General features: G+C 35.8%; 2 protein-coding genes across 9 annotated transcripts in view; both read left to right on the top strand.

Annotated features, from left to right (window-relative positions):
* The window catches only part of LOC131146856 (uncharacterized), a 102,372-nt gene that overhangs the window by 6,378 nt on the left and 74,960 nt on the right, over positions 1-21,034 (top strand). For all 8 annotated transcript variants that reach the window (XR_009134480.1, XM_058096665.1, XM_058096664.1 and 5 more), the window contains exons 2-3: positions 9,781-9,915; positions 10,230-10,317. Coding sequence is in view for 7 of the 8 variants with exons in the window: in XM_058096665.1 (XP_057952648.1) it covers positions 9,781-9,915; positions 10,230-10,317 (223 nt within the window). In the remaining variant the exon portion in view is untranslated. The remainder of the gene's footprint in view (positions 1-9,780; positions 9,916-10,229; positions 10,318-21,034) is intronic.
* LOC131146855 (uncharacterized) lies at positions 1,566-5,313 on the top strand. The gene is made up of 5 exons (XM_058096662.1): positions 1,566-2,794; positions 2,893-3,572; positions 3,675-3,811; positions 3,930-4,005; positions 4,124-5,313. The coding sequence occupies exons 1-5, from the start codon at positions 1,779-1,781 to the stop codon at positions 5,224-5,226; spliced, it is 3,012 nt and encodes a 1,003-aa protein (XP_057952645.1). The 5' UTR covers positions 1,566-1,778; the 3' UTR covers positions 5,227-5,313.

Genomic DNA, 21,034 nt, shown 5'->3' with positions numbered 1-21,034 from the left:
CAGCCTCTCGTTTTAAGCTTCGGAGGCTCGGAGCTTGGCGTCATCTCTGCTTTGTGCTTCGCAGTTCGCAGCCTTCGCTCCTTCGAGCTCCTTCGAGTTCCCTCGAATCCCTCCCCTCTCTCGCTCTGAGTCGACTACCAGGCCCAGCGTATGAGACACTCTAACTCTTAACACTCAACACCCACAGCACTTTTCATTATGTTTTTTTTTTTTTTAAATTATATTTTGTTGTTCACAGCACTTTTCATTCTGTTTTTTTTTTTAATTATATTTTGTTGTTCCCACAGCACTTTTCATTATGTTTTTTTTTTTTTTAAATTATATTTTGTTGTTCCCACAGCACTTTTCATTCTGTTTTTTTTTTAAATTATATTTTGTTGTAAAATAGGTTTGTTAAATTGATTAAAAAAAAAAAAAGTAATTTAATAGAGTAAAAAATTAGAAATCATTAATAATTATGTAAAATAAAATTTTCTTAATTTATAAATATTTTAATTGTATTATATTTTTTGAAAGATAATTATGAAAATTAATTCCATGACATAGCAAGCAATTATTAATAGTATATAATTAATATTTTTTAAGGTTAGTAAATAATTAATATTTACCAATAATAATTGAAGCCTTTTTTATAATAATATTTGAATATCAATAATCCACTACTGCATTCACCATCTAAACAAAGCATTAAAATAATGTATGTACACAAGACATCCATGTGATGGCATTTTATATTATCTAGGCTTAATTGAGCTATATTTTTCACCATTCTTAAAGAATTCTAAGGAATACTCTGCACAATTATTATAATATTTAGTCTTAGGATTTGCCAAATTCTAAGGAATACTCTGCACAATTATTATAATATTTAGTCTTAGGATTTGCCAAACTTATAGAAATAAAATTAATTCATGGCACCAATTGGCTAACATGCTATTTATGTCAGCTGGACAAAGTGGTTATTTTGATAAAGAAGATATCATATTCACTCCCATCTATTGAAAAAATATTGAATAATGTTCATATTATAAAATAAAAAAAAATTAAATAACATCTGTCACCCATTTTATGTTACATGTGTATCTACTTGCCATTTCTTGAGTAGGGTGACCCTGTTTATTAATATTTTTTAAGTTTTAATACATCATTTTGACCTTAAATTTAAAATTAGGTAAAATAAATGTTTACATCTATTTTTTGTTTTTAGTTATCAAATAAAGTAAAATTTGATAACTTAATAATAAAAAAATTAACCTAATAGTTAATACATTAATAAATCTGATTTTTACTAATTACTACTGGAATTTATAGAAAAATTTAATTTTAATCCATATACTGAGAAAATGCTTAAAAAATTAAATAGTCAATTTGTAATGTATGGATCTCTATTTGTGATGCTATGATGTATATGAAAGTAGAGCAAAAATCTTTTTCACCTGTTAATTTCTTATAGTTATAAATGAAAATAAAATCAAGCTATGAAAAATAATAAAAATATCTTTTTAAAGATAAAGAAATATATTTTTTTTGTAATAAAATATCTAATATTTTATAATTTTGTTTATTTAAATATAAAAATAATAAACATTACTTATTATTTTTAATCAAATATTATACTTTATTTTTACGTAATAAGTATTTAAAATTAGGACTATTTAGTACTTATTATTTAATATTTACTAAATTACTAATTATATTATTCCTGTCATTGTAGAAAGGTTGTAACTTTGTATTTTCTTTATATTTTGTGTAGAGATCATCAAATTAAGTCTATCAATATGTCACGTGATAGAGGAAATGAAAACTTACCTAGTGAGGATATTGGATGGCATTTTGGTACTGCGGTAGACGGTAATAGACATGTTATTATGTGTAAGTTATGTGGGAAGATAATCAAAGGGGGCATTACACGCTTGAAACAACACTTGGCACATAAAAAGGGTCAAGTAGCTGGATGCTCAAATGTGACCACACAAGTAAGAGAACAAATGATGAAACATCTACAACAGTATGCTGAGAAGAAAAGAGATAAACAAAAAAGGCAAGAAGAAGCAGAAGCCCAAATTAGAGGAGATTTTGAGAATTTGAGCGATGAAGAAGACTTAGAAGAAGAAAGTATGAGATTTGCTCGACAAGAAAGCATGCGATCACAACAACAATGGGAAGAAAGACAAAGATTTCGAGCAAGAACAACTGGAAGAGGTAATATTTATGAAGAGGGAGGTGGCTCTGGCAGTGGTGCTACCAGTGGTTTCAATAGAGCAGGAGCTCGATCTTATAGTGGTCGAGAAGCTGGAGGTAGTGGACGACAATGGATCAATCCTGATGCCCCTGAAGCTAGACTAAAGGCAATGGATCCTATTTTAGAAAGAAGCAAGAGTGCGAAACAACCAAAACTCAACACAAAGTTACTGAAAGGTTTAAGAAGTAAATTAGGAAAAGCGGTTGGAAAATTCCTAATTTATAATCGGATTCCAGCGAATGTAGCTGACTCTCCATTTATGCAACCTATGCTTGATATTGCTGCAGAGGTTGGAAAGGGGGTGAAGGGTCCATCACCCTATGAGATATCTGAAATTTATTTGGAGCAAGAGTATCAAGAAATGAAAAATTATATAGCTTCTTTTGCTGGAATTTGGAAGGAAAGAGGTGTAACACTTATGTGTGATGGTTGGTCAGGACCAACTAGAAAACACATTATAAACTTTTTAGTTTATTGTGATAGAGGCACCGTGTTTCACAAATCAGTTGATGCCTCTGATGTGCCAAGCAGAACAGCTGAATATTATTTCAGGTAATTTTCTAATTTTAATTGTATATGCAAATAGTATTATGGACTTGCATGTTTTTAATTAAATAGTAGTAATTATTGAATCTATAATTTCATTTCAGATTAATGGATGAGGTGGTTGAAGAAATTGGAGAGGAGAATGTTGTTCAAGTAGTGACTGATAATGAAGCTGCAATGAAGGCAGGAGGAAAATTATTGATGCAGAAGAGGCCCAATCTCTATTGGACAGCATGTGCAGCTCATTGCATAGACCTTATTCTTGAAGATATTGGTAAGAAAAGTAACGTGAAGAAGGTCTTAGAAGATGCAAGAACAATAACCTCATTTATTTACAACCACACATGGACAGTGAATTTCATGAAGAAATTCACAAATAATAGAGAGTTACTTCGCCCTGCCATCACTCGATTTGCCACAAATTTCATTGCTTTGGAGACTATTGTCAGGCATAAACAAGCACTAAGGGAAATGTTTACATCTGATGCTTGGAAAAACTCAAGATTTGGAATGGCAAAATCAGGCCCAGCATATGATTCGAAGAAAATTATCTTAGGCAAAGAGTTTTGGCAAAAGGCCTCTGATATAATTAAAGTGCAAGAACCCTTGGTGAAAGTTCTTAAATTGGTTGATGGTGATGAAAAACCAACCATGGGCTTCATATACGAGGCAATTGATAGGGCGAAGTTGGCCATTCAAAAAGATTGCCGGTTTTACAAAGATTATTGGAAAATTATTGACAACCGGTGGAGTTTTCAGTTGCACCAAGATTTGCACGCTGCTGGTAAGTGTAAATCAAATACAATTTCTTATTATTTTAACTTTTAAATTATGCATAGTTGCATTAGAAAACTATTGATTAATATGTTTCTAAATTTAATTGTAGGGTATTTTTTGAACCCACAATTTCTTTATGGTGCCCCACCCTCTCCTGAAGTTGCTAGAGAAGTCATGGATGGAGTTAAAAAAGTGATAACCAAGTTGGTACCCGATATAGATACTCAAATTCGGGCTATTAATCAAGTAAGTATTGGTTCCATTAAATTGAATAATGAATTGTTCTAGTATTCTGTAATACTTTTAAGAATAATTATTAATACATCTAATTAATTAATTTTATTTCACAATCATCCTTTTTTAGTTGTTGCTATATCGAGATAGGCAAGAGACTTTTGGAACCCCATTGGCTCAAAGGGCAGTGAAACAAACAAATCCTGGTAAATATGACTATATAGCTAAATAATGGAAAATTACTCTATTTTCTCTCTTTGTGTTCAAATTTGACTTTTGAAATACGCTATACTAATATAAAACTCTTTTTAATTATTAATGCAGCTGAATGGTGGATTCATTATGGCTTGTGTGCTCCTGAACTCCAAAGAATAGCAATTAGAGTTCTTAGCCAGACCACATCAGCTTCGAACTGTGAGCGTAATTGGAGCACCTTTAGCCTCATCCATACGAAAACAAGAAATAGATTAAAGTACATGAGACTACAAAAACTTGTTTTCGTACATTACAACATGAGGTTAAAGTTAAGACGTACAATGAGAAGAAGCCAACGAGAAATTGAAGAGGGTTTCAATCCTATCAATTTGGACTACATTTTCGAAGAAGATGATCCTTTAAGTCAATGGTTAGAGGAGAGAGAGACACCACTACTCGACGGTCAGGACAATTCAAATTGGTTAAATGAAGAGGTTGGTGGTACTACAGAAGGAGGTGATCAACCACCAATAAACGCGCATGATGATTCAAGTTCAAGCCCTGAACGTACACAAAGTGATGACAATCTTGGTTTGAGCCCACCAAGTGATGATGATGGTAATAGTGGTGCTGGAGCTGGGGTTGGGGGGGGTGGCAGTGGTGGTGGTGGAGGCGGCGGTGTAGAATATAATTATGGATATGATACAGGGACATCATTTGGAAGGGATATATATCCTTCTGATCCTTATGGACTACATGACATACCTGAAAATTATGACTTGGGTATTCCTCCAAGGAACCAATCTTCACAACCCAGGAGAAGGAGTGCTCGTGGTGACCCTAACGATTCTACTGAAGATTCATATGGTGTGGTTCGTAGTTTTGGCGACTTTGGTTTAGATGGTTCATCATCACAATCATATGGATCTCATCCAGCATATCCACATTATGCATCTCGTGACTCACATTTTTATCCCAGTGGATCAGGAATCTCAGGATCTAGTGAGTCTTCTTCTACACACTACCCAGAGCCAGCCCCTGCCCCAACTTATAGACATTATTCAGGAGAATTTTCATCACCAGTACATTTTCAAGAGCAACAACAAAATGACGTAAACTTAGGTTCATTCAACTATGTATTTCCACAAGGATGGGGAGATAATTTCCCATCCCAATCCCAAGATACAGATGCAAATTATGAAGACCCTCCACGTCATTCTTTTTGGTGGTGACATGTGTTATGTTACAAATTTGTAATATTGTATTCATGTATTTTCAACTATTTATTGATATTTGATATTAATCACTTTTTAAATTCATGTATGTGTAATGTGTATATTGAGTATTAAGTCTATTGAGTATTGATTCATTTTTAGTAACTTTATGACTTTAATTAATTGATTCTTACATTTCTACATCTTTTTACTCATTAAAGTAATGTAAACTATAAAAAAAATATGTTTTTTTTTGTAAACAGCGCACTAAAATTAATATAAAAATCATAATGCCTATTAAAAAGCATTTGTAGGTTGAAAAAAAGCCTTCAAAATTCATTAAAAATCATGTATTAATGGATTTCATGCTTATTTTTTAATTTTGGCATGGTTGTGCATGCGTGAAAAAAATTCACGACCGTTACGCCCGCTTCCCGTTACGTAACACCCGCGTCTCCCGCGACCCGCGACACCCGCGACCGTTTCGCGACGTTACCCGCGACCGCGATTTCGAACCATGGTTCTGTTTTTGGCTATGTTGTTGGGTTTGTGAGATAATGAAGAGCTGTGGTGGTTTTGAGAAGGGCAGCAACGGCAGGGTTTTTTCTGGCTGCATCTGAGTTTAGGTGATAGGGTTTAGGTTGGATCATGCTCTGATACAATGTTGAGATTTTTGATTAAATGAATGACCTAATTCGAAGATTGGTCTCTCCCTCTATTTATATTACACATCAAATACGTTCTAATGATCTTAATACCCTTACTAACTCTCACTAATTAACATCACACTAACACACTTCATAATACTAAAAGACTAAAATAGCCATTAACAAATGGATCTAGGAGAAGCAAGTTCAAAGGTTTCACTTGTTTGTTGGCTCTGGTTTCCTACATCTTAGGGGCTGAGTCACAATTTTTTAGTTTTCAGGTGTGGAGCCTAAATTTATACTTTAGGGGTGTGGTTGTGCAGTTGTACCTTTTTCTTTTTCTTTTTAAATATTAAGTTATTTTTGGATTATTTTATAGGGTAAAATTTTAAAGAGTGGTTCACTGATCTGTCAAATTATGTGTTTGGGAGATTAGTCAATGATTAGTTTCAGAATTTCTTGTTTCCCAAACAAGTTAGAATGGTAGCAGGAATGGTAAACACGGAGCTTTATGAATATTTGTAATATTTGATTTTATGGAGATGAATGTAAATGTAAGAGAATATTCCAGCATTATGTCTTTTTATTGGCTGTGTAGATTTCATGGTTCACATATTGTTGGTGGATTTCTAGGTTTTACTCATACCTGCAACTTTCTTGTGCTTCAAGTTCTATACCAAAATTCACCCACCAAAAGCCAAAATGAAAACCCCTGATTCTCTGCGTCAACTAGCTTTTTTTTTTTTTCCAGCAACAGTAAATCTAAACCTTTTCTTGTGCTTCATTTTTGTTTTTGTTTTTCAAGTACTCTAACATCTAAAACTATTTTCATCCTCATAAAACCATGAAAACTGTTATTGGCATCTGATTTACTAAATTGTTTATTTCCATAGCTTGCCCTGCATAAGTATGGCTTTGATTTCTCAATCATGTTCTACAGTATAGGAGTTGATGTACACACGGATTAATGTGTTATAAGGGACTCATATGGGGCAGCTTGAAGAGTATACTTGAACTAAATGTCTTTTTGACGAGACATTTATTCTTGAACAAGGTAATTGCGTGTCCCTACGCTGGAATTTGATTATTTCTCCACCAGATGTGAAAGTAATAAAATGATGACCTTGGCTCTTTCAAGGTTGAATCTAAGAATTCTAGAGAATATAGCTGAAGCTAAATTCCATGACCTCCAAGAGCTTAGATGCTGCTCATGTGTGGCAGTTACATCTTAAGTTAGTGAAGCCTGTTAACCAAGTCAAATCAAGAGCTTCTTGTCTTCTAGATCACAATCAGTAGCAGAAAGATCAGAAAAGGCAGCAAAAAATATGATGAAATACTGCACTGGCCAACAAAACAACCATAACTGCTAGCAAAACTGCAATCTGCTGTTAAGAAAGTACCCCTTAGAAGTTTTTTCCAAAGTGGATTTTGTTGGTAGTAGGAGTGAAGCAATGTGGTTCCAGTAGAGCATTATGCAGGTGCAAAATCAAGTGAAAAAAGTGGCTACCGATCATGGTCTTGAAATGCCTTCAAAGTTTGTGATGCTAAATATTTTATTTAAGAAGACCACGATAAAGAAATGAACAAGAATATATGTTTCCAAGACAATTCAAAAAAGTTCAGCAAATGAAATACATGCCCCTCTGTCACATGCTCCATCATTGACCTAGTACAAGACATTGCACATGTTAAAGTGAAAAATAATAATTATGAATGCTTGTTCAGGGGTTTGCACTTGTGATGGAATCTCCCAAGTCGGGGATTTACCTATTTTTGAATAGGGAATCACAAAGTAGTAGTTCTAAGGGCCTTGATGAACTGGGAGCCAGACAGCTTCATTAGTGCACAAAATAATCATATGCTCACCATGCTGTTATCTAAAAATTTAATCCTAATTAATCATTTGCGTGAAATCATAATCAGCACATACAAAATTAGTCAACAAAAGCAAATCCTGTTGTGCTAATAAAATGAATTACAGAGAAGTATGAATTGGTCACAGGGGGTTCTACTAGGAATTAGACGCCTTGTTCCCTACATACTCCATATTGTTCAAGGTATGAAACCCCTGGTAATTCATATTCTCATGGAACACCAATTCATTCAAACACTAAATCATGCATATATATATATATATATATATATTTTGATAAGAAAAGAAATATACTAAGAGAGGAGAGAAGGAATTAAAATGTAAAAGAGCACCAGAAATTCTCAAGAAATAAGAAAGGAAAACAATAAAAAATTCAAAAAAAAAAAAGAAAATAAAAAAACTGAACACAAACTAAGGAAGCCCCTTCTTAAACCCTTCCGAATGTAATTGCCCCTTGCTCTTTGTTTGAAAAGCCAAAGTCCTTTCTAAGATCAGTGCCTTTTTGTCGACAGTGATCTTGGGAAAAATTAATACCAATTACATTCTTCAGAAATGGAGATCTGACAACTTTTTATTGCCTGATGTGTGTTCTCTTTAGAGTGGGGTGACCTGTTCACATTTGTTCTTACATTGTCATTTCTCTTGGATCCTTCGGAGTAAATTGTTTGGAATTTTTGGAGAGAGTTGGGTGTGCGGCGTGTGCCTTCCTTCTTGGAGGCATTTTGTACTTTATTGTTTAAGGGGTTTGGAGAGTGGAAGGAAAGAGGAGCTTTACAGCACTGCTCAATTTTGACTATCTTTTGGTGCATTTGATTGAACTGAAATGCCAGAATATTTATTAACTTGGATACCCCTCTTAACTTGCTTTGAAATAGAGTAGTGTTTCTCACGTTGCTGTAGGTTTCGGAGAATGGATTCTTTTGGATTTCGAATAGGGTGGTGTTTCAGGGAATGGTGTTATTTCAACTGCTCTATGCACATGCTTAAGCTCACTCTTGCTGCATTTTTCTCCCTACTCTCAAAAATCTTGGATATACAGCTCTTCGTCTCTTATTGTTTAATGCCTAGTTTAATAAGTTATTTACTAACACGCTGAATATTCCTCCTACACTGCATCTGGTTGCATGGAATTCAAGCAACTGCACTGGTTATTTACTATCAGTACTATTCAAGCTGCAGCTCTGATTTCAATTCATACATGTTAAGATTGGACAATTTTAGCTATGAACCAGGACTTTCATCCTTGGCATCCTACTAGGGGATTTCACTTGGAAAAGAAAATGGTCCCATACTAATGGATTCGGGTCCATAACCATGGGTTCCGATGCGCGAGATCATGTAGCACTTTCCAATGAGGCCCTCCCAAAATTTCTAGAAATTCGTTGATAGTTAGAATACGTTTGCAGCATTTTGTTTCCATCTGTTTATTTTTCAACATTTGCATCTAATTTCTGTATTTCTCCATGTTAATAAATCTTTTGATAAACACCCCCCCCAAAAGACACACACACACACACACACACACTAAAAAAACTACCATATGTGGATTGTATTAAATTTGGGTGACTGGGGGTTTTTGTTGCATGCTGATGTAATACTCACCGAACTTGAGGTTGGATTCTAATTTAAGGTCTTGTAATTTTTTTTTTATCAAATTGGTTTTTAATACAGATACTTGACTCTTAATAGAGCTATGATGCAAAAATTTTGATAAATTTCTTCATTTTTTTACTTTTTTAGGAACATATTGGATTTTCGTGGGTTTTAGAAAGTAAATGTCCGCAATTTAGGATTTGATCAAGTATCGTATGCTACATGCTGAGTTGCAGTTTTGATGTAGAATGCATTTTAAGATAAGGACATCCATGTTAAAAGAAGTACCTGCAAATGACGATAATTTGATTTAAAAATGAGCATTATGATTTTTGTCCACTTTTTTGAAGGTTGATGGGGAATAGTATATTATGATGCTACAGCTTTCAACATATTTATTTATTTATTTATTTTAGGAAGGTGTTACTACTCATCATGTTATGTTTTTGGGCATCTCAGCTTTCCTAGACTACTATGACGTACCATACAAAGTTGTGGAGGTCAATCCAATCAGTAAAAAAGAGATCAAATGGTCAGACTATAAAAAAGTGCCTATTTTGATGGTGGATGGTGAACAGCTGGTTGATTCCTCAGGTTCTTATTGTTTCTGTGAATATATTGTTTGGAATTCTTAAATAGATTTCTTCTTCTTCACTGCCACCACGACCCCGATCACAACCACACTTAGGTGTTGAAGGGTTGTTGTGGGGGAGGGAAGTACGAGGTTTGGATCTTATTTATATAAAATTACCCATACTTCTCAGCAAAATCTTTTTATTCATTGTTGAGTTAAATGTTGTTGTCCCTTGAACAATTGTGTGAAGTTTTTTTTTTGATAAAAAAGATTGTATTAGATAGAGTAAAGAGAAGTTTCAACCTAAGTGGACAAATATGTGACATTTGTGCAGATATAATTGATAAGCTTAGCCAACAATTTCTTTTGCCAAAATATATTGATTCAGCACTAGAGGACAATGAAGAGAAAAAATGGCGCAGGTAGGGTGTTTTTCTTGTGTAATTTTTTTTGTTGATAATTTAAATATTTTGATATGTAATGCAATGTTGATGTATATTTTTTTTGGCGGGAAAAATTGTGTTTAAATAAGTAAAAAGTTTGGTATTTGAGATTTATGTTGTTATGATATTTATGTTGTTGTCTGTTTTAATTGTTCAAAATCTTCATTGCATTTGTTCATTCATTGTGACTATGCTTGGAGGGTTTGGAATAAGTTTTGGTATTTTAGGCAAATGTTGGGTGAGTTCTAAGAATGTGGAAGATGTTTTGGCAGTGCCTTTTGCTTGCTTTGGTAGGAAAAAGGAAAAGGCAGCCTTGTGGAAATGTGCTTTTCTTTGCAGTCTTTTGGGAGACGTGGATGGAGTGTAATGTGCGCATTTTTCTAGGGAAGAAATGTCTTAGTTTGTTTGTTTGGGAAAAGATACATTTTTTGGCTTCTCTTTGGTGTGTTGGACAAGGGAATTTAAAGGGGGTGAGCTCTTTTGATATTCTGCACGATTGGCGTTATGTGTTGGAGTGTTAGTTGGTGCTGGTTTTTCTCTCTCTTGTTTTTTAATCTTTAGATTGTTTCTTTGCATTTTTTATCTGGGTTTTCGAGACTATGTTGAGGAGATGTCTTATTCTCCTAGCTGTATATTCTTATTCTATTAATGGAGTTCTTCTTTTATTATAAAAAAATGATACCTTCTCGCATCAATGTTTTTCTTATAGAGAAAAATTTTATCAATAGAGAGAGAGTAGAATGAAGTTTTTAGAGTAAGATGTCCAACAAAAGAATTACAAAAAGTATTGACCTCCAATCTTTTTTAAATTTGTACGTGCATGCGCATTTTTGTAGTTACATTTCATAACTACATTAATTACCGTGGAAGAGGTTTGAAAAGGGTTTTCAGAACTATGAACTAGTACTTGTAGTTTTTAGGTTTCTTTTTATTTCTTCCACTTATATTTTTTGGTTTCAAGAACCTCTTGTCCTCTTTTAATAGTACTTAATTGGTTATCTTAAAAGAAGAAAAAGAAAAAAATCAACAAACAAACATGTGGTTCCTCCCTTTTCTTTGAAATTATTCTTTTATTATTAAAGAAGGGCAAAGACACTCACCTCTCTTGAGGTCTTGGCAAAAATACAGTGACCTCCCTTGCAGTTTCAAAAATGCCACAAACCTCCCTTGAGGTTTTAAAAATGCCACAGACTTTGACAAACATCAGGTGAGGTCCCTGTGATTTTTGAAACCTTAGGGGAGGTCATTGTCTTTTTGCCAAATCTCAGGAGAGGTTAATGTCTTTTACCCTAAAAAAAATTATATCTTTTCGCATCAACGTTTTTCTTGTATGGAAAAAAAATTTATCAATAGAGAGAGAGTAGAATGAAGTTTTTAGAGTAAGATGTCCAACAAAAAGAATTACAAATAGCACTAAACCTCCAATCTCTTTGAAATTTGTATGTGCATGTTCATTTTTGTAGTTACATTTCATAACTACATTAATTAGAATGGTAGAGGTTTGAAAAGGGTTTTCTAAGCTATTTTTTCATTTTTTTTTAATTTCTTCCACTTCTATATTTTGGTTTCAAGAACCTCTTGTCCTCTTCTAATAGTACTAATTTGGTCATCTTAAAAAATAATAAAAAAAATCAACAAACATGTGTTTCCTCCCTTTTCTTCTTAAATTTGGTATTTCTTCCTTTGTCATCAATTTGGAAAAGTTCTTTAGTCCTAGATCCTGTAATTTAAAATTTAGTCCCTTGCTTTCCTCTCTTTCTTTCCTCGCATCTCATTCTTTGTTTCTCTACAATGGACTTAGATTGAGACCTAAAAATTTGATCTAGGTCCCAAGGGAGGATCGCCTCCCACATGTATATAGATTGAGGAGAAAAACTTTTGTGAGTTGAGGTTTGAAAAGGCTAACATTGGAGCATTCATATATATGTTGGAGATTGAGTTAATGACTTAATAGGGCAGATTTCTTTCCACTTCAGGAGAATGTGAGGAGTTACAATTGACGAAGCTTTTCCATTGAGTTTGATATATCATTTTCCAATTGAGTTAATTGAGTATGCGGAAAATGAATTTCGCTTCAGGCCTAAAGTGAGGGAGATTGAAGCATGTTATTTTTTTTTGATATGGGTCTTAAATCTTAACAAAATTATTTTAAAGTTGAAAGAAAGGTTTTTAATCTGGATTCTTTAAAAGGTGGTTGTTCATCTAACAGAGTTCGCAGTGAGAAATTACCTCGTACCTGGATGTAAAGGAACTTTAATGGCTGATTAACATAATCGATGAAGTTTGCTTGGGACATTGTCAATTAGACAAGGGTTTAGGTGGCACATAATTAAAGATTAAGGATTTTTTTTTTTCAGTTTTAAGAAGTTGCTCAACAATGGGGGTCATTTCTTGTGCCTGGAAAAATTGAAGGGAAAAGGTGTGATTGACTCTATTCTAATACCAGAAGGAAGTGAAGTGACAAGTTGGTGGAGCTTTCAAAAAGCTTGGTAGTGTTTCAATTGATGGGAGGAGGTATTGCGGAGAAATGGAGGGCATATTTTTTTATTGATTTTTTTTTTTTTTTTTAATTTTTTTGTTGAGACAATGGTTTGAGGAATGGTGGGAGATGTGAGAAATCAATATTGATTTTTCAGCATTTTCCTACGCTGACACATTGTGTCAAGTTTTGGTGAAGAATCCTTTGTCCTCTGACTAGGGCTTTGTCAGAGGTGGTGGTTACAATGCAATGACAAGATTACAGTGGAGAAAAATCTCGGGAATAGTTTGGATTTTAAGGGGATGATCACATGCTGAAGTCTCCATGCCTTATGAGGGGTTTTGTGAAACTAGTTGTAGCACACTTGTTTAGCTAGATAGCTGAAAGTAAACTGCAATTTCACTAGATGAACAAATTCACAACCTTCAAATAGAAAGTAAGCGGAAGTAGTAAACATGCATTTATGTAAACATAGGATGCCGTAAATCGTAAAGCAACGTAATTCATTATTCACACCTTCATAAGCCAAACATGTTTACAATAGCTAGAGTTTGCAATTATTGATAAACATTCACCCTTTCCTAAAGGGCCTTTATGCTTTTCTCACTTTGTCACTAGGAAACATCAAAGTGATCGAGGAGTCATTTTGGCTATTTTCACTAAGGCATTATCCTACTCAAAGAATAAAACCTACACTAGTATTTAATGATAATTACCCATCCCCCGTACACAAGACAAGCAGTCACAGACAAGTATAATGTCTTGAGTAAGCTTGGATTGTGACATTCTCCCACTTATGTAGTTGATGTCCTTATAGATTTAAATGCTAAGTACTCTTAACTTTGTTTACAAACAATTCCATGTCTTCTATTGACATCTAGCTGATTTCTTCATCTTTGAGCCCTTTTACTTTACTAAGAACTCATGCCAATTCTTCGTTGATGATGTGTACTCTTTATCTGCATGCATATCTTCAACTTCTGGCCTATTGGGTTGCAGTGTCTTCAGTGGCGCTCTATTTGATTGACTTTGAGTTGGATCTTTAGTGTGGGTAATGAATGGATTGAGGTAGTTAATGTGAAAAACACGTGATGCAACCTTCATCCAAGCCTTAGGATCAACCTTGTTAGAGGCCTTCCTAACTTTGGCCTAGATGGGGATTTTCATATTTATGAAGTAGTCTCCTATTTTGACCGTGTTATGACTTGATCTATCCATGATGGAGCCTAACAAGCACCATGCCACATATGTTGAAGTGCGAAGGTCTCCTCCCTTGATCTTCCTAGTTCTTTGTCCATAGGTGTGCTTAGGCAATCTTCGCATTTTGTTTTCATTCTTTGGTGAAGATGTATGCCCTTGAACTCTTTCCTCTATACAAATTCATTGTATGAGGCAACAACGAGCTTGTTACAAGCTTAAAAGGACTCCTATTGTTTGTTGAGGTTTTTTTTGGGTATTGAAGCAAAATTAAACCATGTTGAATAGCTATACACCTGCACCTAATTCTTTTGGTTAGTGGTGACGAAATGTCTCAAGTACTTATTTAGTAGCTTGTTGAATCTCTCTGTTTGTCCATTTGTTTGTGAGTGGTAGTTTGAAAAGATGTCAAGCTGTGAACCGAAGATTGTGAAAAGTTAAGTTTCTTGTGAATTTTGTGCCTTAGTCTCGAAACATGTCAATACTTTACAATATACTTGAGAAACAAGTGTGCTGACATCCTTTGCCAAACTGTACTTTGGTGCTGGTATGAAAGTACCATACTTCAAAAACCTATCTATAACCAAGAGTATATGGGCAGGTTTGTAATGAAATCAAGTGAGATGTGAGATACTCTCCCACGGTCTTGTTGAAGTCCTATTGTGGGTAAAACAGTTTTTTAGGGGAAATGTTTAGGGCTTGCAAGGTGGAGCGTAAATATGTTCTTAGAAAATATTCTTGGGATGGACATGCTGAGTAAATAAAAGGGAGTTTCCAATCGAGTAATTATAGATCTCAAGCCTAAAAAACATGCTTCTGTTCATTCCAATAAGGAGGCCCTTATTCGAGGTAGATCATTGACTCTCATAAGTGAGAATTCAAAGTCCATAATTGAAGAGCGAGGGAGGGAATCTCATTCTCCATTGGCTAGTACAAGACCATAGGAGGAGCTGTTATAGGGACTTTCTGGTACCTATAGGAGAGTTAGAGCTTAGTTGGGAAGGGGGCGGGGGGGTTAAGAGTAGAATAAGGGCAAACAAATTTCCCTATTAGAGGGTGAAGCTTTAGAGGAAGAAGAAGGTGATTTGACCTCTTTTTCTTCAGATAATGAAGGGCTTATTATTGTCTGTCTCTACAGGAAGAGTGAGATCAGAGACAATGATAGGCGCAAAGGAATAGAGGGTCATTATTCAGGGATCCCATCTTTTGAAAAAGTTGGAGAGTTTTCCTTTTAAGAAGAGGCGAGTTAAGATAGGGTCCTTAGCTTAGGAATTCCCTCAAACCATATCCTCTCTGTTGATAATTTGGAGTTTTCAGCAAACTAAATACCGTCCACGATTTGAACTCTTGTGGTTTGAGTAATGAACATATGGAGGGCATGAAAGATAGACTTGCTGTAGTTGAGAGCAACCCACCCATTCTGTTGGTATCCCAAAATAACTCGAATGCTCCTTATTGCATTAGGGATCCATTGGAGGAGGATTCTTCTTTTCCATTGGACCTTTAAGAGGATGAGAAGGATAACCTAGATGCCTAGGTTCTCCTAGATGAGTTGGAGCTAGCTATGCTTAATTTGAGGAGGGAAAAATTCGGCTTAGGAAAGGGGATTCAAGGGATAAAAAGAAGGCTAAGAAATTGAGGAGGGAGCTTGGGAAGTTGGCGTATTTGGTTAAGTATGATAAGGGTGGAATTTTAGCTAGGACCTTTTTGCGTACGGAATGTAGCTCCTTTTTTAGAATGTTAGAGGTCTAGGTAGTAGGGGTAAAAGAAGAGTGGTTGAGGATCTTATTTATAATTCCAGTTTGGACATCTTATTCCTTCAGGAAACTAAGTTGAAGAATGTGTATTTTGTCCTGATCAAAAGTCTTCAGGGCAATACAAATAGAGATTGAGTGTGTCTCCTTTCCTCGGGGGCGTTCGGGGGTCAGATTACTATGTGGGACTCTAGAGTAGCATCCATTAAGGATGTCCTTTAGGGGTCCTTTCCTTGTTCGTTCTCCTTGATATTAGAGGTCTAGGTGAGTGGTGGTTTACATCGGTGTGTGCGCCAAATGTTGCCTTTTTGAGGAGCTGGAGGCCGTTTTTGGTTTGTGTCGTCCTCATTGGATGGTGGGGGATTTCAATTTAGTTCCCAATTCTACAAAAATCTCGGGGTGTTCTAGAACCTCTTCAATCATGAGTAAGTTTGACTATTTATTCGGGAATGTGGGCTTAGAGATATCCCTATTGATAATGGTTGTTTCACCTGGGGGAATTTTGAGGATGGTAGGGCTTGCTTTTGTATTGACAAATTTTTGTTCACTATTGGATGGGAGGACGTTTTCCCAAATTTTGTCTAAGAAATCCTCCCTAGGTCCTCCTCTGATCACTTTACTCTCCTTTTAGAATCCAACCCCATGAAGTGGGGGCCCACTCCTTTCTGTTTTGAGAACATGTGGTTAACTCATCCTTCCTTTTGGGAGAATGTTAGAGGTTGGTGGAGTGAGTGTCGGGTGGAGGGTTGGGAGGGTTTTAAATTCTTGAAGAAGCTGAAATTCTTAAACTCCAAGCTGAAAGTTTGGAATACGGAAACTTTTGGGAATGTCACTGTTGCTAAATATGGGATTGTCTCCAGATTGTTGTTTTGGATAGGTTCGACAAGTGTGGTTTCCTTGACAAAGAGTGTAGTTGTAGGAAGGTCAAACCTAGCTATGTAAAGAGCATCCAACTTTAGTAGCAAGGGTTCTAGAGCCAAAAAAGACCAATAAGAGAATCCAATCAATAAATTGGTCAATCGAACTAAACGATTATCCTTAATATACAAGTACACAATAGCATTCAAAAGCCGAAACCCTTTGATAGGGAGGCTTCTTTCATTACATCTGACAATCTTGGCTTTTGATCTAGAAATTGCAGTAGATGGAAAGAGTTCCTCCTCTCTTTTCTATTGGAAAGGGAGGTTGACACCTTTTTGCGATATAAGCTTGCCAACAACCAAAAGAATGTAAGCCCTTTCTCTTGATTTTCTTTAGTTTCGAAAGCTGCTTGCCTAGTTGAGGCCACGAGTGACAGCCAGGAAACTTAAACATCCTTCGTATGTGAACGCTATCTTGTTGCTCAAAATCTTTGAGAAGATCTCGGATCCTAATACCAACTTGTCTATAAATGGTTGGTTGGTATCAATATGTGGAAAAGTGGTTTAGCGGCTACGAATGTGCAAGCCAAGCATGTCAGGGAGGCTAACGAAGTGGGGTGTGGTATATTGGATTTGCCTTTGACTTACATAGGTGTCCCTTTGAAGGGTAACTCCTTAGAATCGTAGATTTTTGGAGCTCGGCAGTGGAAAGGGTGACGATGAGATTAGATTGTTAGAAGGGAGCCCTATTTTCTCTTGGGGGTAGAATTATTTTGATTAAGGCTTGTCTTGCTAGCTTCTGTTATATTTCCTATCTGATTTTAAGATTTTGGTTTGGATTGCTAGTAAGCTTGAGAAGATTATGAGTGAGTTTTTGTGGTCCGGTGGAGTGAGTCATAGGGACCATCTGGTGAGTTGGAATGAGGTTTGTAGATCTAACAAGGAGGGGGTTTGGATCTTGGCATGTTGGTGTCTAAAGACCTTGCTCTTCTAGCTACATGGCTATGGCACTTCCCTCTAGAAGAATCGGTTCTCTAGCATAAAGTAATAAGAAGTAAGTTTGAGATGGATGAGAATGGGTGGGATACCAATGCTAATTTAAGATGCTCTTTGGGGAGTTTGTGGAGGTCCATTTCTCAGATCTATCCTTCTTTCACTCATAAACTTGAGGTGGGTAGGGGTTCTTATATTTATTGTTGGAAAGACCCTTGGTTGGGAAATGCACCATTTCTACTTCTTTCCCTTGTCTCATTCATCTAAGTTCTGAACAAAATAAAGCCATTTCTTTTTCGTTGGTGGATTGAGTAGTCCTTTGGTCTCCTGGAATCTTCAGTTTAGGGGATCTCTGAACGATAGGGAGATAGTGGAATTGTCATTTTTTTTTTATCTTTATTGAGTTGGAGTAACCTTTCTTTGGGGAGAGACGTCCGTTCTTGGTCTTTGGACAAGTTAGGAGCGTTTTCTTATTAAATATTTTTTTGAATTTTTAAAATTCGTTCCAAATCTTCTTTCTCGCTATATTCTACTATTTAAAAGGCCGAGATTCCCCTAAAATAAAGGCTTTCACTTGGTTGATTGTGTTTAATAAGATAAATACTAATTACTTGTTGCAAATTAGGAGACCTATGAAGGCTCTCTCTCTTGATGTATGTGTCCTTTGCTACAAGAACTCTGAGACAACTTCTCACCTTCTTTTGCAATGTGAATTTGCTTGGAGTATACGAAATATGCTTTTTGGCGTTGTGGGAGAAAGTTGGGGTTGTCCTCCCTTGGTGGAAGATTTTTCAGAGATAAAGCCACACTTCCATAAAGTTGCTCTATCCTTTCTACTACCAAAGCCGGCAACTTTGCCTCCTTGTGGTGTGTCGGGCATGGATTTTTTAAAGAGGCAAGCTTTCAGGAGTTTCAAAGAGATTGGAGCAACACATTGACTTGTTGATCTTTTTTTTCTTTGGTAGTTTCTTTTGTTTTTGTTTAGTCTTGGAGTGTCTCAGTTTGTCTCGGGAGATACCTCATTTTGCCTCTTGTAATTTTTTTTTTAAATTTTATTTTATTAATGATATCTTCTTTTGTAATTTAAAAAAAAAACACGGATGATAGGACTATTCAGAATTTCAAATTGAGTGTAGATTTGTTCCATTTCATGGTCCTTAACTTATCCCCACCTCCCCCCTTGGAGGTAACCGTAACTATGAAACCTTTTGGGATCCCATCTTGGATAAGGTGGCTAGGAGATTGGAGGGATGAAGAATGGCATATTTTTCCATTGGGGGTCCTGCTACTCTCCTTAGTGGTTCTTTCTTGAACATCCCGTTTTATTATCTCTCTTTGTGTGGAGTCCCAACTAGAGTGGCCAAATCCTTAGAGGTTGATGTGTGATTTCCTTTGGTCAAGTTTTGCGGAGGTTAGGCGTGACCATCTTGTTTGCTGGGACTTCATTAGGAAACTTATGTCCGAGGAGGGTTTGGCATTGAGAATGTGGTATCCAAGAACGTGTCTCTTGCAGGTAAATGGCTTTTGAGTTTCCCTCTAGAAACCGAGTCCATTTGGCATAAGGTGATAAAGAGTAAGTACGGGATCAAAACAAGGAATGGCATTATATTTCATGCATGTCCTTGGGAATTTGTTTCTCAAGCAGCTAGTTAGTTCTTTCCTCTCATTCAATGCAAGGTGGGAATTGGCAATAAAGTTCACCTTTGGAAAGATATGTGGGTGGAGGAGATTTTCTTGGATATGAAGGTTCCTCGACTTTTTAAGCTCTTTTCTCTTCATAATGCTCCTATCAGTCAGTTCCTTTATTTCTTCTGACAGGGGCTTTTCTTCTTTGGATTTCCACTTCTTCAGGAATCTCAATGAAATAATTGATGAACTCACTACCCTTATTTTCTTGTTGGCCCAACACATTCCCTCTATTAGTGAGGACGAGAGAGTGTGGGAGTGGGATTCTTCAGGTATATTTACTTCTAAATCTTTTCTCTTCTATCTACTAAAAACCCATACACCTCATCCTTTTCCTTGGTACTGCAGTATTTGGAGGGGTAAGGTGCCAGGGACGATTTGGGCTTTTGTATGGGACTGTGATCCTGGAAAAGATTAACACGCATGATCTGCTTCAGAGGAGAAGATTCTATATGGCTCTCACTCCTGATATGTGTTTCATGTGTTGTGAAGATAGTGAGTTCAATGGCCCATCTCTTTGTGCATTGCTAGGTGGCATGGCATCACAGCTTTGGAATGGCCTTTTCTCTTTGGTTGGGGAAGAGTGGGCGGCTCTGTGAAGGGTAAGAGGCTTGCTTCAGGTAATTTCAAGGGCTTTAGAAAGAACAGGAGTGGCAGATCTCTATGTTGTGCTGCCCTTTTTTCTATCCTTTGTACCTTCTGGATAGAAAGAAATGCTAGGATTTTCAGAAGTCGATCAACGTCCTCACAACTTTGTGGGATGGTGCATCTTTCCTTGCCTCTTTGTGTGTGTAGTCCTTTGGTTTCTTTAGGAGTTTTTCACTGTCTGATCTCGTTAGTGACTGGAAGGCAGCGCTTTTGTTATGGTTTTTCGTTTGTATTATATTTTCTTGTTCATATGTTAGTTCTGTCCTTGTTTTTAGTTTTTTATAGCTTTTCTGGCCAGTTGAAGAGGACTCCTTGCCCATATTTTGTACTCCTTTTTCTCCAGTTTTAATAAATTATCTTCTTCTATAAAAAAGTAAAAGAAAATGGGCCCTGATTTGGGATAAAATTCAGTCTTGGGCTTCACTGGTGCATCGAATTGGGATTTTTCAGACGAATTAGTTTCCATGTGTTACAAAGAGATTAGAGGAGCCTATTGGCATGTTGATCTTTTCTTTTTTTGGTATTTATTAGTTTTTTTTTTCGGATTGTTCCAGGCTTTCCTAGGGATATGTCTACTTTTCCCTTATGTAAATTCTCTTTCTATTAGTGAATTTTTTTTTGCTATAAAGAACTGATATTTCTTCATGTTCTATATAAAAAGGTGCATAATAATTGTTAAGATTTGAATAAAAATGAATGACCTAACTTGAAGATAGGTCTCTCCCTCTGTTTATAATACAAATTTAAATACATTCTAATGACAATAATACCTTCACTAACTCTCTCTAATTAACATACTAACACACTCAATAATAATAATACTAAAAGACATATATAACCTCTAACACTCCCCCTCATGATGGAGCATAAATGTCATAAGATCCTAGCTTGCGACAAATGAATCTAACACGAGCATCACCTAATGTTTTGATAAACAAATCAGCAAGCTGCATGTCCGACTTCACATAAGCGGTTGTAATGAGCTTTTGCACAAATTTTTCCCAAACAAAGTGACAATCAACGTCAATGTGCTTCGTCCACTCATGAAAGACCGGGTTGGAGGCAATATGAAGAGAAGC

This window comes from Malania oleifera, chromosome 13 (genome assembly GCF_029873635.1).
Source record: "Malania oleifera isolate guangnan ecotype guangnan chromosome 13, ASM2987363v1, whole genome shotgun sequence".
Classification (NCBI taxonomy): domain Eukaryota; kingdom Viridiplantae; phylum Streptophyta; class Magnoliopsida; order Santalales; family Ximeniaceae; genus Malania; species Malania oleifera.
This window is presented reverse-complemented; position numbering and strand designations above follow the sequence as displayed.